The 17,875-nt window shown below is 42.4% G+C and overlaps 1 protein-coding gene across 5 annotated transcripts; it reads right to left on the bottom strand.

Annotated features, from left to right (window-relative positions):
• Positions 1–2,580: 2,580 nt before the first annotated feature.
• si:ch211-286b5.4 (afadin- and alpha-actinin-binding protein) lies at positions 2,581–17,664 on the bottom strand. 5 transcript variants are annotated; one of them, XM_061769907.1, is made up of 13 exons: positions 17,390–17,664; positions 17,184–17,235; positions 15,367–15,455; positions 15,234–15,302; positions 14,989–15,112; positions 14,839–14,917; positions 14,644–14,764; positions 13,276–13,429; positions 13,006–13,109; positions 12,761–12,922; positions 12,580–12,691; positions 12,023–12,182; positions 2,581–2,739 (listed from the first exon to the last, which is right to left on the bottom strand). In XM_061769907.1, the coding sequence occupies exons 2-13, from the start codon at positions 17,233–17,235 to the stop codon at positions 2,646–2,648; spliced, it is 1,320 nt and encodes a 439-aa protein (XP_061625891.1). In that variant the 5' UTR covers positions 17,390–17,664; the 3' UTR covers positions 2,581–2,645. The 5 variants fall into 5 exon arrangements, with proteins under 5 accessions (XP_061625891.1, XP_061625890.1, XP_061625893.1 ...); XM_061769906.1 differs by having other exon boundaries at positions 17,184–17,247; positions 17,390–17,663; XM_061769909.1 differs by lacking the exon at positions 17,184–17,235 and having other exon boundaries at positions 17,390–17,661.
• Between the last annotated feature and the right edge of the window lie 211 nt (positions 17,665–17,875).

The following is a 17,875-nucleotide window of genomic DNA, read 5'->3' as shown; positions in this document are numbered from 1 at the left end:
TCTGTGAACAACCAGCTTCCTTAGCAATTTCAAGTGAAGTTTATTTCTATAGCCCTTAATCACAAAGGAGTCTCAAAGGGCTTCAAAGGCCCACAGTCGGGAAAGATTGATGAAATCCCCTAATCTAATGCGCCCAATCGGGCAACTCAATACGTAAAACCACATTTGGGGAAAAAAGAAACTTTAAGAAGGGACCGCAGATGGGGGGGGGGGGGATCCCACTTCCAGAATTACCAGGCTGCGATCGATGTCGAGTGCAGTAACAAGTGTGTTACGCATAACAGGATTGTACAACATACCTGAGCACAAACGTTGAAACCCCTCATTCTCATCCACGCTGTTTGTTTTGCGGTTGCTGTTGCAATGCCGCAGGTGGTAGAATTGGCAATTGGCATTTTAAGCCTGTGAAAAATGTATTTGTAGTTTGCAGGATAGCTGATTGGAAAGTCTGCTGTTAGCACTAGTCGCTATTCAGCTACTTTGGGCTACTTTGGGTGTTGTTGTGCTAAAATAGGCCGCTGGGCTTCATTTTGTGTTTCCAACATACACTACCTCATTCCAAACCCAGCATGTGCCCACACTGTTGCATTTAGTGGCTATATAGTGCTGCGCCATGCCGCTAATAGCGCTGATTAAATTCCGACAAAGCAGCTATGTCTATCGGCTTGTGACAATTCTAGTTTAGTATTGTATTGTTGGCAAGCAATGCTATTATGCTGCCCTACTTTGTGCCATGGGCACGATTGCAGCAGACGAACACGGCTTTATTGCGTAACACCAGGGTTTCCCACATATACATTTATTTGTGGTGGGCCGCCACAAAATAGATTTTGCCGCTATCTGTTCGTCCTCTCTGTGAATGTAGCGTGTCATTACACACCAGTCAGTAGGTGGCATATGGATTACCTTCACCAAGACACACAGCGTGATCTGCCAGAAAAGAAGCGGCTCAAGACGAAGCAGGCCACCGCCGCAACTTGTGAGGGATACGAATAGATAAAGGTAAGAATTAAGTTAAACAAGTAACGCTGTCATAAACCAACAACAACAACAAAAAACCTTGGTACACATATGTCACTAAACAAGTCCAGAACTTCAAAGAGGGCATATTTATGTTATATTACACTGTCTGTCTGTTAATGTATCTGGAAGCTAAACATGTGCATAGACAGTAACTCGCGCTATGTTTTTATTGGATGGTGTTGGAAGTTTGTGGTAATTCCTTACCCTTATTTAACAACTATCGCCACAACTCCCGCTGCGTGTTTGTTGTTTTTCCAATGAAAGGTAACCAAAGAATGAACTCACACTCATTGCAATTTGAGCCGTACTTCCTGATCCAGAGCTCAGTACCATTACAAAGTCACACACACGCGGAATTCCGGGCCATTTTTCCATGCCACCGAACCTCTCGTCCACGGAGTAGACCGAGAAAAAGAGCTCCTCTCCCTCTTGGCCCTTACATTTATAGTTTATGCTTAGACACTTTTAGATGTTGCTGCTGTGCCTACATCCTATAGGGTTATTGGTGATAAGCGCCACCCGAGAGCTGGTGACGCAGGTACTCTTGCTGATGTCGTCAAGAGCCTGACTTGTTTTCAGTTCGTCGGCTGTCATCCGGGGCCACTTCTTGAAACATCTGAGACATCCTGTGACTTCCGCCCTTCTGTGACAAACAAGATAAAAATACACTTGCCCGCATATTGCCAAAACATCTATGTTTATGGCCAAAATCATTTGAAATTAAATCTACGTATTGCAATCCATGTTAGCTACACTGATTATTTGATTAACTGAAATATTGCATGATTGTTTCATTAGAGCGGCACGGTCTACGATTGGTTAGAGCGTCTGCCTCACAGTTCTGAGGACCAGGGTTCAATCCCCGGCCCCGCCTGTGTGGCGTTTGCATGTTCTCCCCGTGCCTGCGTGGGTTTTCTCCTGGCACTCCGGTTTCCGCCCACATCCCAAAAACATGCATGCTAGGTTAATTGACAACTCTAAATTGCCCGTAGGTGTGAATGTGAGTGCGACTGGTTTGTTTATGTGTGCCCTGCGATTGGCTGGCAACCAGTTCAGAGTGTACCCCGCCTCCTGCCCAATGATAGCTGGGATAGGCTCCAGCATGCCCGTGACCCCAGTGAGGAGAAGCGGCTCAAAAAAATGGATGGATGGATGGATGGATGTTTCATTAGATGAAATACAACGTATTTGGCCAGCCTTACAATTCCCTCTCTTGACCTCCGCTAGCCTGAGGTCAACCAAAATCATTGAAGTGCAGAAATTTAGAGAGTCCCCCTTATCACCACACTAACGTTAGCAATATTAGATTTGAAATTTTTATTCATGCGTTCCACTTTCCCCTGGGACTGGTATACTGCGCCAAATGAGTGTTTGAGGCCAAGTACTGCCTCAATCTTTTGAAGGTGTTCATTTTTAAAGTGCAATTTTTTCAATTTTTGTTTTTTATTCGATTTAATAATCAGAATAATTGTCTTGTCCTGTTTTTCTCATGAGTAGACAAACGACCATGAATGGAGGACATACAAAAATGAGAAACTGAAAAAGAAATTAAAAATCCAATTTTTAACCTTTTATTAGTTTAAGAAAATGCATGTTTTAAAATCGCTTTGGATGGAATTGCCTCAAAATGAACAGTCCAAAGTAGCAGTTGGGTTTGCGTACATTCCGTCCGTCCCACCATCCCATCTCTCGGGAAGGTTTGCTCTCTCTTTGGCTCTGGAAACAGCAAGCGCATCAATGTTTATTTTGTAAACATAGAATTTCATAATTGTACAGATATTTTGTAAGACTATACAATACATATGGATGAACAAGGAATGCATTTTTTTTTTTTATGTCTTGTGTGTGCAGTATAATTATCTACTCAAGCCTGTCTGAGGCCTTTCATCAATAAAATCTAATATAATTGTGTTGCAAAAAACAATTAATAAAGTTATATCTGTTTGAATAGAGATAGCGCGCATGTAAGAGGGGAGGGGCTGTGGCGAGTCTCTGCATGCCCATGGGAGCTGTTCATCCATGAGTGAGATTCACGTTCATCAGACAAAAGTTGGCAAAGTTTCACCAGAATCAGAGGCGCAATAACAGAGCAAGAAAAGAAGGGATGACTGAATAATTCCCCTGCTACCCCTCACTCATATACAATTTTACTGCTATTAAAACTATTAAAATCCAAAACGTGCTTTGGCACCCATTTCAAAGGTACGCTTGAATGCACCATATGCCGGCTCACACACAAACAAAGCGATCAAATGTTGGATGAAAAAGCCATATCAGCTGAGTAACTTTTACATGTTAATGTAGACAATGCATGACAAATTAATAGGTCATGTTAACATGAGAGATAATTTGGAGTGAGTGGGTGATTGTGAAATTCGACCGGCAAGGAGCTGTCTGTGTGACTCTGTGGTCCACTTCACTCCAGTCCAGACATTCCAAATCAAACGTTAGCATTTTGATCAAATTGGACCCTCCTAAAAGACTGATATTTTTACCTACAGTATATCAGCTTGCTTGCTACCTATTTGAATGCAATAAAGCCACTCTCTGCTTTCCAAGTGGAAGAAGTGGACCTACGAAGAAGTTAGAACTTCAAGACTATTTAGACTGCACATATTGGAGTATCTTTGAAACTTGAACTGGCAGCCTAGACCAGAGATTCCCAACCTTTATTGAGCCAAGGCACATATTTTACAATTGAAAAATCTCACGACACATCAACAAACAAAAATGTCTCAAAAAGTGGACACAAGTCAATTATACACATTCTGACATCTAATAGAAGAGCATTTATTTGTTCTGTCTGTCTTGATATGCCGCTGGCATAGATAGATGAACAAACACACATTATTTGTTGTAAATAAAGAATATTTTTACCAATTAAGTGAAATTTGATCATTTCCCACGGCACACAAGAAGAGCTCTCGCGGCACACTAATGTCCACAAGTGACACACTGGTTGGGAATCACTGGCCTACACGAATATACGGACACTGTTACATCCTATATTAGTTTCTGTGAAGATGTGTGTGTACCAACAAAGCCATTTCCCACGTTCAATAACAACAAGCCATGGTTCACTGCCAAACTTATGCAACTTCGCCTGGCTAAAGAGGTCGCCGATTGAAGTGGCGATAGAGCCCTGCATAATTGCGTTTAAAACCAGCTGACTAAAGAAATTAACATTGCAAAGAAAAATTATGCAGAAAAGCTAGAAAACAGTTGATCATTAACAACTAAGTCAGTCTGACGTGGATTACAATCGCTAACCAACTACAAACGACCATCCCCCCAAGCAGAGACCAATAAAGGACTAGCTGACAACTTGAACACCTTCTACTGCAGATTTGAAAAGGACACCGTCACACCCACACCACCGTCCACCATCACACCTCTGACTCCCCCTCCTGCGTTGACCATCCACAAACAGGATGTGAGACATATCTTCAAACAACAAAAGATTAACAAAGCGCCAGGCCCAGACCTTGTGTTCCCATCCTGCCTCAAAGTCTGCACGGACCAGCTCGCTCCAGTCTGCATACAGAGCTTTAATAGATCTCTGGAACTGTGTGAAGTACCATCGTGTTTCAAACGCTTCACCATCATCCCAGGCCCCAAGAAACCTCCAATCTCGGGTCTAAATGACTACAGGCCTTTTGCCTTGACATCTGTCGTCATGAAGTTCTTTGAAAGCCTCGTGCTGGATCCCTTCAAGAGCGTCAAAGGTCCCCTTCTGGACGCCCTGCAGTTTGCCTACTGAGCAAACAGGTCTGTGGATGACAGTCAACACAGGACTGCTTTTCATCTTAGAACACCTCGACGGCGCGAGGACCTATGCGAGGATCCTGTTCGTGGACTTCAGCTCTGTGTTCAACACCATCATCCCCAAACTACTTTCCTTCCAGCTTCTCCAGCTCATTGTCTCGCCTTCCATCTTCCAGTGGATTTACAGCTTCCTGACGGGCAGGACAAAGCAGGTGAGGCTGGGGTACACCACCTCATCCGCACGCACTATCAGCACCGGGGCACCCCAAGGATGTGTCCTCTCTCCGCTGCTCTTCTCTCAACACAAATGACTGCACCTTAAAAAACCTGGCTGTCAAACACCTGAAGTTTGCAGATGACACCACAATTATCGGCGTCAAAGACGTATCGACAGGAAGTGGAGCAGCTGGAGGGATAGCCGCAGGCACGTCAGCAGGGTCACCACCCGCAGTAGTATCAAGAAGCCTTCAGGCTTGCGGTGCACCTTGCACGCTCCTGATTTGTCAGTTGGGTAGAGGTGGAGGGGTAGCTCTCACACGCAGCACTGTGAGCAGCACACACGCATATGTACGCTCCATGCTCGTGATTTGTCATTGCACTTGGTGGCAATTATGGACAGCGTGAGGGACGGAGACGAGGGAATTGGAGTACTACAAGGATCGACAAACGTTGGTAAGCAACTTCCATCCATCCATCCATCCATTTTCTGAGCCACTTCTCCTCACAAGGGTCGCGGCCGTGCTGGAGCCTATCCCAGCTATTATCGGGCAGGAGGCGGGGTACACCCTGAACTGGTTGTTACAAAAGTTACAAAAACTGTAAGTCGGCTATGCAAATACGAGACAACAGTTGTTGCCTTTTCGTTAGCAGGTGCTCTGTTTTCTCGCACTGATTCTTGATGACAGCTGAAAGTCAAAAGAACGATCTAGTATATTGCCCACTTTTGTTGGAGAAACCGATAACAGTTGTGAACCCCCATTTGTCAGCCGTTCTGCACTTAAATTTAGGTCAAGCCTGCCGCATATTGCACGATGCAGGCAAACCCGATTGGACCGAGCCATCGCATAAGTCTTGCGACCCACCCCTGCACATTAAGCGATTGCATTTATGGATGCCCTGAGTGAGCGTTTGATGCTGTATGTGACGTCACCGATCAGATCACGTGATTTTCAGCTGATCAAGATGGGGTTTAAAAAAAAAAAAAAAGATTTTCCTAATTTTCTGACTATTTTATGTGTCACAAAGTGACAAAAACTAAAAGTCCAAAGAGCTTGCCAAATGGAATAGTAATAGTTTAATTTTATAATCCACGATGTAACTTTTTTTTGGGGGGGTTCTTACATGTATCATTTGTATACAGGTAAGAATGTAAATAGAATATAAGAATACGAATATACAATCTATGTCTACATTACATACAGCTGCGAAAGAGACACGCTCCGTGTGCATGTGTGCGCGCGCGCCCGACACGCAAACAAGAGTGCCGTGATTCTATTGGGCCCTTGCAAACACGCTCGATCAGATCAAGGAGACATGACAAGGACCGCCCACCCTTTGCGCAAACTGAAAGATCCAGCCACCCCATTTAAAGAAGTCTGCAAAATTAAGCAGACTCGCTGAACAGCGTCGTCAACGAGTCCAGACAACTGCAGATCATTTGTGACGCATTCAATTGACTTCACTTCAAAAATAGGTTTAACGAGTGTGAATTATTTTATGACAAGCAAGCTTGTTGCCCCCATTTACAAGGTAATAAATCATATGTCCTTTGTAGAAGAACCGATCACGGATGTATACATGTTCCGTGTCTCCTTTGGTAATTGGATAAAACGTTTGGAGACATTAAAAAAATAGAAAAAGGACTGGTTATTTGATTTTAGTTTTAAAATTGAAAATTCAAATACAGCTTGATTTTCTTGTTTGTTGTCTGGAACGAGTAAAGAAAAGTTGAATATTACCAAAAGAGACACGGACTGACACAAATCGGAAAATGGCCTGTATATTTGTTTTAGATTGGCTGAAGTTGTCACCGACAAGAACAGTGCTCATATGCTGGCCAGTAGAGGGAAGAAGAACAAGGGGGCACAATTACTAGCCTACAGTTGTGGGAGAACTCAAATTAGTGGTACAAAATGTCTTTTTTAGACTTCAGAATTCATTCTGCTGCTCCCATCATGAGTTACATCGTCAATAAAGACGAGCGAGGCCGTTCCAGAAGCAGCCATGCAAGCCCAAGCCGTGACTTTACCTCCACCATGCTTCACAGATGAGCTTGTATGCTTTGGATAATAAGCAGATACTCTCTCTCTCTTTATACTTTCCATCACTTTGGTAGAGATTAATCTTGACCTCATCAGTCCATAAAGGTTTGTTCCAAAACTTTGGTGGCTCATCAGGTTGGCAGTGATGTCACCGACTGTTGTCTTTGGGTGTTTCTTCACTGCGATTTCTGTTGCTCAGTACACCTGTAGTTTGTTTCTTTTCCAGGACAGTCCAAATTGTTGTATTGGCTACGCCCAGTGTTTGTGCAATAGCTCTGATCAATTTTCTCTCTTCTCTAAGCTTCAGAATTGTTTGCTTTTCTCCCATAGACAGCTCTCTGGTCTTCATGTTTGTTTCACAGAAAATGCAGTTTCCAACAGGTGAAACCCAAAGCCAAAAACAAGCACTAGCTAATGTTTAAGCAATCAATATAAAAGGCAACACCTGAGCAACTACAAACACCCATCAGTCACACAACACATCTTGATGTAAATTCCATGAAATAAAAGCAGGAATTCTGAACTTTTGTTTCATTTTGATCTGAAACTCAAAAGAATTGACCTTGCCATTCAATATTTTTGGAGGGGACTGTATATTATATATACACACTGTGATCCCCACATTGTCAAAATGAACCACTTCAACTCAGCCTCCACCATTTAAAAGCAACACAACCGTGAGTACTCTCTATAAATTGTAATACCGTGACTCTATTCTAAGACCAGTAAAAGGGGGAAAGTCCCAATGGGAGAGTGAGTGAGTGAGTGAATGAGCCTCATCTGTCAGTCAGTGCAAGATGACCAGTAAACAGAGAGAAAGAAATGCAAACTGAGCGAGCAGGCAGGAGTTAGCCTTGGCTTTTCATAACCGCTTTGTTGTTTTTTTGTGTCTTAGCACTGATTGTATGACAGCGTTTTCTGGTTTCAACTTATCGCTTTAACTTCAGTTTCAAAGTGCACTTTTTTCCCCCCTGGATGTGTCAATGGTAGTAGTTACTCTGTTCCTTTTGTCATTTTTTAGCTTTATTTTTTCAGCTTATTGGTTACTCAATGATTGATTTTCCAAAAGCACATCAAATGCAATATTTCTTCCCCATCGGGTTACATGAAACTTATGTTGCCGGCAGGCTGCTCCCCATAATGCGCATGAAGGGGGCCGGTCTGTCAATGACCCCCGGGCCCCTTTTTCCCCTCTTAGCCCGCCCCTGGAGAGTGGGATTACCCGCTGCTGATATCGGAGGAGGGAATGGCAGTAACAAATGACGATAAAGCTGAAGTATTAGCAAGAGCATTTACAAAAGTACACAGCCTAGATAATTTGACTTAGGAAGGGGAAAAAAGAGAAGGGAATTTGCATTGAGCAAATACCCAGGGGTGTCCTAGACAGACATGATAAATTCACAAAAGCAGAGCTTGTGAGAGCAATTAAAAGATCAAAGCCCACAGCTCCAGAGGATGATCAGGTCAGTTATGTTAAAACAGTTGGGGGAAAGTGCATTATCAAAAACATGAGAATTACAGAGAGTGTGGGAGAAGGGAAGATTAGCAAAAAGGTATGGAAGGAAGTAGTAGATCCTACGAAAACCAACTAGTTATAGAGCTATAACACTTACTTAAAACCGATTAAATTATGGAAAGAATCGTGACAGAAAGGTTGACTTTTGAGTTGGAAAGAGAAGGGAAGTTGGCAAGTTATCAGGAACGGTAGAAATACCATGGATGTAGTGTTGAGATTGGAGAATCAAATTAGAAGGTTTAAAACAAACAAAGAAAGTCTGTCGTAGTGGTGTTTTTTTACATTGAAAAAGCAAGTGACATGATGTGGAGGAAAGGTTTATTTATAAAGATGCACAAGTTGGGTATTGGTGGGAGGGTCTTTAATTGGGTGGAGGATTTTCTGGCGGGGAAGAAAATACAAGTTAGGATAGGATCAGCCAGTCAAATAAATACATGTGGAACACCACAGGGTAGCGTGATTCGTCCGTTATGATATATGGTATTTTCAAGGGTATAAGGAAATCACCATTTGCTGATGATGTGGCATTGTGGAAGAGAGGCAGGAATGTGGAGCATGTAATTCCAAAAGTACAGGGTGCAATCGATGAGGTGGTAGGGTGTGAATATGATTGGGGAAGAAGGTTTTCTGTGTGAAGAGGGGAAAAAACATTTCACCAGGACAAAAAAATGAAGGGTAGAAACTTCCTGAAGTCTGCTCTAAAACTCGGCAAAACAGATGAATCTTACAAGCCTGCTTGTAAGATTCTCACGCAAAACAACACCTGTATAGTTACACGTTTTGTTGTACGCTTGTAAGTGATACGGGCACACAACTCTGGCCTATACAAAATTCCCACTCTCAGTGGAAATTGTACACACCGTTACTGCGCCGCGTGATGAGTCTCCCTCCCCACACTGTAAAACAAGAGGTATTTGCTCAACTTAAAGCAAAGTTACAATGTACACAGATTTGTAACTTTCTCTCAGCAAGTCTTGTGGCATGTACTTAACACTAGCTGAATTGAAATACCTTCAAAATATCAGCGAAAATATATATTTTAAATTTGTTTTAAACTGAGCCAACACCTACTTGTATACAGCATGTGGCCAGCAAACAAAAACAATGCGCAAGGGGCTTTTACCCCACTATATAAAAGGCCGCCACGCGGCTCATTGCCAGCGGTTAGAGTATCAGCTGGAGGTCCACGACAACAGCGTAGTGCTGTGAGCCTCACAGCCCTCTTCCCTCCTCCTCACCCAGTGAGGAGAAGGAGGGAAAAATTCATCGTGGACCAGAGAGCATCGTGCGTCTGACATCTTGGTCGCTGGAAAGGAGCCGCGAGAGAAGAAAGGTGGTATGTGTATTTGATTGACAGGAGAGACAGGATTTTCAGAGCTCTCAGCGACTCGCCAACAGCGTCTGCAAGCTGAAAGAATGTCTCAATTCTTGGCCATGTTGAAGCCTGATTTCACATTCTTTGCAATTTTTCAATTCATTGCTTGCTAACAAGACTTATATGATGTGTCAAATTTACAAGACTTTCTCCTGTTCGGTTGCACTTTACAGCGCTTTTTAAAAAACAACAACAACATTATGCTGTATGCACTATAGGGAAATCCTAGTAATACTAGTAGACAGTAGGGCCTACTGAGTAGGCAGTGTTTGACGCGCTTGCTCGATTTTCTGGAACAACAAGTCCGTGGCCCAAGGGTTAAGATCATCGCCTGCCACCGTGGGGACCTAGGTTCAAGACCCCGACCAGGACCATCCACCAATATCTCCCGGACTCTCGGCTGTGGTGTCCTTGAGCAAGACACCGATACCCCAAACTGCTCCCTGGGTGCTTAAGCTCCCCCCTACTCCAGTGTGCTCCACCAACAAATGTGTGTGTTCACTGTGATGGGTAAAATGCAGAGAACAAATTTCATGTGCGTGCATGCATGTTCAGGACAATAAAGATGATGATTCTTCTAGATTCTCATTGCTTTTATGCATCTTTAATTCTCACCCTTAGTGGTCATCCAAGTGCCACATGGTGTCCAAATTTGTTTCATCCATTCCAAATAAAACAAACAACATGGCATCTTAGCGTCTTTGTGGTAAAATAAATGCACTCCCTCTGTCTAAATACCTCTAAATTAATGAGCACTTCCACACAAAAAGGCATGTGAACAGATGCAATGGTGACACTTAGTGGTCAACTTGGTGACCAACATGAAAATACACAAAATGGCCCTAACAACTGCTTCCGTCCATCCATCCATTTTCCGGACCGCTTAGCCTCACTACAAAACTGATTGCACCCTTCTTAGTAAGTAGAAAGCAGTGTGGTATACTGTATATATAACTAGGTTTAATGTCTTGCTGCTAGTTTTTTGAAGACAATTCATTCATCTTCATTGTGTACAGACATTCCTTTAGCCAGTTCAAAGCAGTGCACAGACCCCATCTCCATAAATCCAAATTGCCAAGTATTTTCAAACTGACCCTTCGTGTGACTAATGCAAATCAGCAAAAGCCACTTCATTACATTTTGGCCCTGCCCCAAAGTACAGTACATCAATATTATTCCACTCTACCCTCTCCTCAGAGTATAGGATAGATAGCACCCCTTTGTTTAGGAAGACACATGGTTGCACCTCTCGTGAAACTGTCGCCAACGCGTTGTTGCTTTTTGCGAATAAAAGAAACAACTGTCCATTAGGCCTCCTGGAACTTCATTGGCTTTTCCTCACAAAAAAACTCACAATTGGTTGGTACAGTGCAAAATTGTTTTGTAGGTTTTTTTTCGTGGCCTAAAACACCCAATACAGTACAAATTTAAATTTTAAAAAAAGTTTTAAAATTTTTGAAAGTTTCACACTTTATCCAAACTTACCACGTGCTTAGTCATGGTAACATTGCTGACATACATTACTCATCATAGGCGACTCGCTTTCATGTGCCGCGAAGAATTAGTGTGCCTCCTAGTTCCAACTCCGTTGCCAAAGGCGAACGGCTTAAAACAAAAAATAAAAAACGTGTTACTGTACCAAAAGTAGCATGTTCCAGACTCCAGAGACTTGTGTTTTGTATTCCTCAGAGTTAACACTGCAACCGTGTCGCTCTCTCTGTGCACAGTGTTCTATGCACAATAGACAATAGATATAAGCATCATGACTTGGCCGCTACGTCAATGCCCCACATTCGACATGGCCGCCACGTAGGCATGGAAGGCGCGTCTTTTGGAATTGGATCTAGTCATATTGTATATCCGTGACCCAAAAATACGTCAGTCCCGTTGTCTGCCTGCACTGTGCCACAGCGCCAGTAAACAACAGCGGCCAATTCTGGAACTAACAGACTTTGTCAAAAGCAGTTTAAGAGAAAAATGGAAACTATTTTTGGACACATTGTTCAGTCCTGATGGTCAGTTTTATCCCATATCCATTATGTCGGGGTCTGTTTTATCGAGGTACCACTATGCTTGACTGACCTGCAATTGTGTGACAGACTGAGGACAGCGTAGAGCTCAGGAGTACTGGGTGTTACAACTCTGATTCTTCCTTGATAGCACCCTGAAACAGTCACAGGGCTGGATTTGGTGGAAGATGGCGAAATGGGAACACAGCCAGACATTCTAGCAGGCCCTAAACCTGAGAAATCCAGAAACAGAATCAGAGGATTTTTACCCCCACCTTGTTACTACAAGCCTTAAACAAGAATGGAGAGCATAGTTTCAGACTTTTCAAGCAAAGCAATGTGGTGCTCTTAATGTCACATTAGAAGTAAGAGGCACCTTTAAAATGGTGCTTGAGAAGGCAATTTATGAGGAAATTGGGCTCAAGGTTTGAAACCCCACCCCCAATTCCACCAATCGATGCCAGGAAACTCAACGACTCCAGTGTGTTATGGATGGTGTAAACATGCAACACTTGTAGGTATGTACAGAGGACACATTTTGTGCAGTGTAAAGAAACCAAAAAAAGGTCTTGATAAATACATAGACTTTATATTATATATATATATATATATATACACCTTTCTACTTACCAAGAAGGGTGCAATCAGTTTTGCAGCTTGCTGATCTTTTACGACACAAGGGAGAATCATGCAAATACTGCTGCTTCAAGAAAGAGTGCTTCTGATTCTCAAAGTCACGACGCTGTTGATACAAAAATGTGCATTACCAGACAAATAGACAGCCTTTTGTATAGAAATTGCACTGCCTCACCTCACGACTTAATCGTATGGCGGCGTCGGTGAAGGACTGCCTCTCCCTCTCGAAAGTCCGTCTCTGATTTTTGAGGTCTGCCCGTCGCACTTGGAGACGCTCCCACTCTTCCAAAAAATAAGAATCAGTCAGCTCGGACAGGACGGGTGATACAAGGGTGTCCTGCAAAAAGAATACCATTTAAAGACATGCAAGTCCAAACAGTAGGGATATGTGACATGTGTCTACATCATTGAGAATGACACCTGCAGCATTTGCTGTTGTAGTTTGACAATTTGTTGACTCTCTTTTAGTTCTGTTTCAAGCTGAGCCAAGAGTTTGTCATGGTCAGTGCCATCGCCTGTTTGGCCTGCACACAAACAGGATTGATGGCAGTGGGAATTCAGTTTCTCATAAAAGATACCAGGAAGAATCGATACACTTATTTGATCTGCTCTCATGCAGTCGATTGGTGGTCTAATCAAGCTATACAGATGCACAAGAGAAGACATTTAAGTCACTTCAAGTGTTTTCACCCTCGTGTCGAAGGTCAACCAGCCTTTGCTGCACACGTTTCCAACTCTGAACCACACCTCCTGTCACATGGTCACCAAGCGCTGCCTCAGCTTGAGTTAACTTTTCATTTCCATTTGGGGATCCTTCCACAACATCCTCAGAATTTGACAGGGTCTTAAAAGAGAACGACAGAAAATTCACATTAATTTTAAGTCAGTAAAAACAGACCGTTTGTTTTGGAAGAGAAATTACTGTATAAATATCAGTATTACCAACTGGTGCTTTCAAATGATTGTTTTGTGCAGTAATCCCAATTCAGCAACTAAGTGAAATGTTCAGCTTGGATGGAGACTGAAATTGCAGCATTGTAAAATGATCTGAACATCAAAGCCTATCAGGTTGCACCAAACCTTTGGTGTCTTGTTGACAGAGTCACTAGCCACTCAGCATTTTTACTCACTGCAATTTTTTTGTTGGATAATTATGTTTAAAATGCTGAAAGACACTCCGGTTTCCTTCCACATTCCAAAACCATGCGAGATTCATTGAAGACTAAATTGCCCGTAAGTGTGAGTGCGAATGGTTGTTTGTTTATATGTGCCCTGCGATTGGCTGGCAACCAGTACACCTCCTGCCCGCAGGGAGCTGGGATAGGCTCCAGCACGCCCGCGACCCAAGTGAGGATAAGCGGTACAGAAAATGGATGGCTGGATGTGCCCTGTGATTGGCTTGCGACCAGTTCAGGGTGTGCTCTGCCTCTCGCCCAAAGTCAGCTGAGATAGACGCCAGCACATCCTAAATGGACCCGTCAGTAGGTCAACTTTTTGAGTGTTGTGGCTACTTGTGTCCGATCCACTTTTGTATCCGCTTTGTCCGTATTTGGTTAATACCGCCCACTTTCCTCTGATTGGTTGCCTCTGTGTAGAATACCCACTTGTGAGAGCATGTGTTATGTTTACAGCACTGGCTCAGGAGCAAAGAGGTAGGCAGAAATCTTTACTAGTGACATAGATAAGCTTGAGAACTTCAAATGACCCGATTTCTGGACTCTCGTCAGAGAAACCTCTGAAACTGAGGAATGCGGATGATTTGAGGTCATATTTCACGTTTTTTCTTTGTTGTTGAAAAAAAACGACCTTTAAATGATGAAGCAATTGTTAATACACACTCTAAACCACAGGAAATAACGTTCTTTATGGTCAAATACGTGTAAAAAGAATGCTGTCATATTGGCATTGCTTTGAGCACTGAGTCTTCATTTTCATCGATGAAGAATAATTAGGGACTCAGTTTAAATTAACCTTATTACAAGTCCTGATTTAACTTGCTGTTTTTTTTTTTAGATCAAGAAGGAGCTAATAGCTAAGAAAAGGACTGCTTTCTCTCACTTGCTCCATGTCAACTCTGACAGCATGTAGTAAAGTGGTGAGGCTGTGGCGCAGCTTCATTGCCTCCCTGAGCTCTGATTCTCTGCGCTCCAGCATCAGACGCATCGTTGCGTCCTCTTGCCTAGCCAAAGGAAGAAAGAAACATCAATTTCAAAGTAATTACCAAACAGTACAAACCCTCAGAGTCAAGTTTACTTTGCAGTGGACCGGGATGACTTGATTGACTTTGCGCTTTTGCCTCGATCCCCTGTTGGAAAGTTCAGCACCTCAATGGCTTTGGAGGAAATGACATCAGATTATTTGACATAAAGCCCACAAGCTAAAATTCCATAATGATCATCTCACAGGGTCCTTTCTCCTTGTTTCTGTCAGACAACTGTGTAAGTCGCTCTTTCATTCTGTTGCTTTGCTGCTCTCTGCGTCTCAGCTCAGCTTCATACTGGTTGACCCTCAGCTGCAAACGGGTGCTCTGGCAAGAAAAAGTTACAAAATTAAGAAGAAATAATAATAATAATAAGACTTTATTCATCCCACAGGGGAAATTATTGGGTACAGCAGCAATACTGAGAATGCTGTCCAGGGGCTCTTACTTTGCCCCGTTCACTCTTCAGCATGTCCTGAAGTCTGGAAACATGCTCATCCATCTCCTTCAGTTGCTCCTACAGGAGATTTTGCTGAGTGAGTAAGAAACTTCACCATACCTGATAGTGTCATTTTACTCACCCTGAGGGAATCTGCTTGATGACTACATTCCCATGGGGGGACACTGTGAGCGATTTTACTCAGAGGACTGATGTCCCTCAGTAAGGAATCTGAACAAATGTCAGATAATGACAACGGTAACTTTCCATCTCGCGGTGTTTGCAGAAAGTTTTTTTTTGGGGGGGGGGGGGGGGGGGGGATTTCCTGAAAATTTGTCATTTTGGAGGTTGGGGAATTCCACCCGACATCGACAATATATAAAATATGAGTAATTAGTTCCACTTTATAGTATAGTACATTAATCTGTCCACACCAGCTATGCAGGGAATTTGGTCTCCACTTCTGCTGAAATCACACCAAGAGATGGGGGTGCATCCATTTTGGCGATGAAAAAGGAGCATTCCAGAGGCAATTAGTTATTTACCAAATGCTCCAAAACTGATTGATATTGATGAAAACCACTGCCAGTATCAGAAAATACATACAGTACAGATATTGTTAGTGAAATATAGGCCATCTAGACACTATAGGACCTTTAAGGCTGACTGATTTTGCTATTTTCTCTGACAATGTATAAACCGCACCCTCGATTTTTGAATTTTTTTGGGGGGGAAGAAAAAGTGCATAATACATATGAAATTATGGTAAACGTACATGCATTTCCAAAATGTAGGATTATTCAATTACTGGAATGGCAGCTGATTAACACTACGCTAGCAACTATCTAGCCTTGGGGTTAATGTTTGACACTATTCCAGGTCATTAAATCAAACTGTCTTTATTTTATTTCTGCTCATCTTCACACAGAGGGGAGAGATGTTTGCATTGTTTAGGGATCATAGTTGTTTCAGGCAACCACTTTGTCACTGTGTCATGTCTTTGCTACGGCATCAGTTTCTCTAAACTCCGTCAAGTTTTTTTACCCTCATCTTCGCACAGCTAAGGATAAAATGAACATGAGTCTATCTACTACTGTTTCAAGCCGGGCTGTTTTTCCTCCCAATTTTGCCCCTTCCTCACAAAGAACGACAAACTCCAGACTATCTTGTATTTTAAAAGATTACTCTGTGGTCTGAGGTGTTTAAGAGAAAGTGTGTCCCAATAATTGGGTCCGAAACTGGTCGGGCCAGACCATATTAAATACTAAACGTTCAATATTTCTGACCCAAAAATCTTCATTTGTGGGGAAAGCCAACTACTCCTGAGTCATGACTCGGTCAGTTGTGACATGCAACAAAATATAGCCAGTCAAGAAGTGACCTGACTGAGGAACAAGGAACGTCCACAAAATAAAAACAAACATGTCCTACCCGCTGTTGTTTTTTCTGTATAAGTGGGTTCAAGAAGCATTTTCCCAAAACAAATCTTTATTGACGACATCACCATTCTACAGCACTCCAGTCTCGGGTCCCTTCAGCAACACTCGAGAAACATTGACGCAACATAGCCGACAGTGTTTCTTCTTCGCTTTTGTTTGATCATACGAGATTTCTGTCTTGGAGGACTGGATTCTAGATTGGTGGTGGCACGTAATCTTTGTGTGTGGTGTTCTATGTTGAGATTATTGGAGCAAATCACACAAAATACGACCAAAACGGATTTATTATTATTATTTCAAATCTTCATATGTGGTGTCTGTAACAGATAAATATTGTTTTAAGATTTGAAAAATCCTTATGAGTGTACCAGAGCTTATATCCTGGTGATCTGGACCTCCAATGTGTCAGACAATCAAATACCCATCACCTGATCGAAAACTATCTACTGTTTATACTCAACCGTGTTTAAACCAGCAAGTCCAAATACTTATTTATAATCTTTCAAACGGGCACCATTACCTGAAAACTCCGTTTTTTTTCCAGCTCGGGTCTGAGCAAACCTTGAAGCCATCTGGGGGCCACACTGTCGTAAAAGTTAAATTCCACTCATGTTTTGAGGGAAAAATGACTACTATACTCCTTTAGTCAATATAAGTAACAATCATGTTAACAAAAATTACAGACAGAACTAAAATAAATTGGAATTCCTTGAGATTTTGTCTTACCTTGAGCAGTACAACTTCCTCTGATGGGTGTGGCCACTCAGGTGTTAGAAGTTGTACTAATTTGCAAGCAATGACAAACAAGCAGTTTAATGGACAAATCTGTGATATGGCGAGACTGTGTCAGGTGAACGATTACTGTATACAAAGACATGGCATGCCCCAAACTGCCATGAAACATAATATACATTATACAATAATATTAAAGAAATCTAACTAGACATGCCCTTATTTTTTCAAGCACTACACAAACGAATCAGGTCCAAAAGCAAAATGTCTGCCTTCTTCATGGACAATAATGCTCGGTTCAGATCTAAAGTAAGAACTTGAAATGACTTCCTTCCCAAAGATAATGCTCCCTTTTGATTGGCACAGGCAGAGAAGTTTTAATTGAACAATGTTTGTTCTGGGTGTAGTTTGAACTCCACTGTATCATACTGAGAGCCGTTTCTACTCGGTTGCCTTGCTTATTTGGCTAAATAAAGTAAC

Source organism: Phyllopteryx taeniolatus, chromosome 4 (genome assembly GCF_024500385.1).
Source record: "Phyllopteryx taeniolatus isolate TA_2022b chromosome 4, UOR_Ptae_1.2, whole genome shotgun sequence".
NCBI lineage: Eukaryota > Metazoa > Chordata > Actinopteri > Syngnathiformes > Syngnathidae > Phyllopteryx > Phyllopteryx taeniolatus.
The sequence above is the reverse complement of the archived record's forward strand: the minus strand, read 5'-3'. Positions and strand labels throughout refer to the sequence as shown.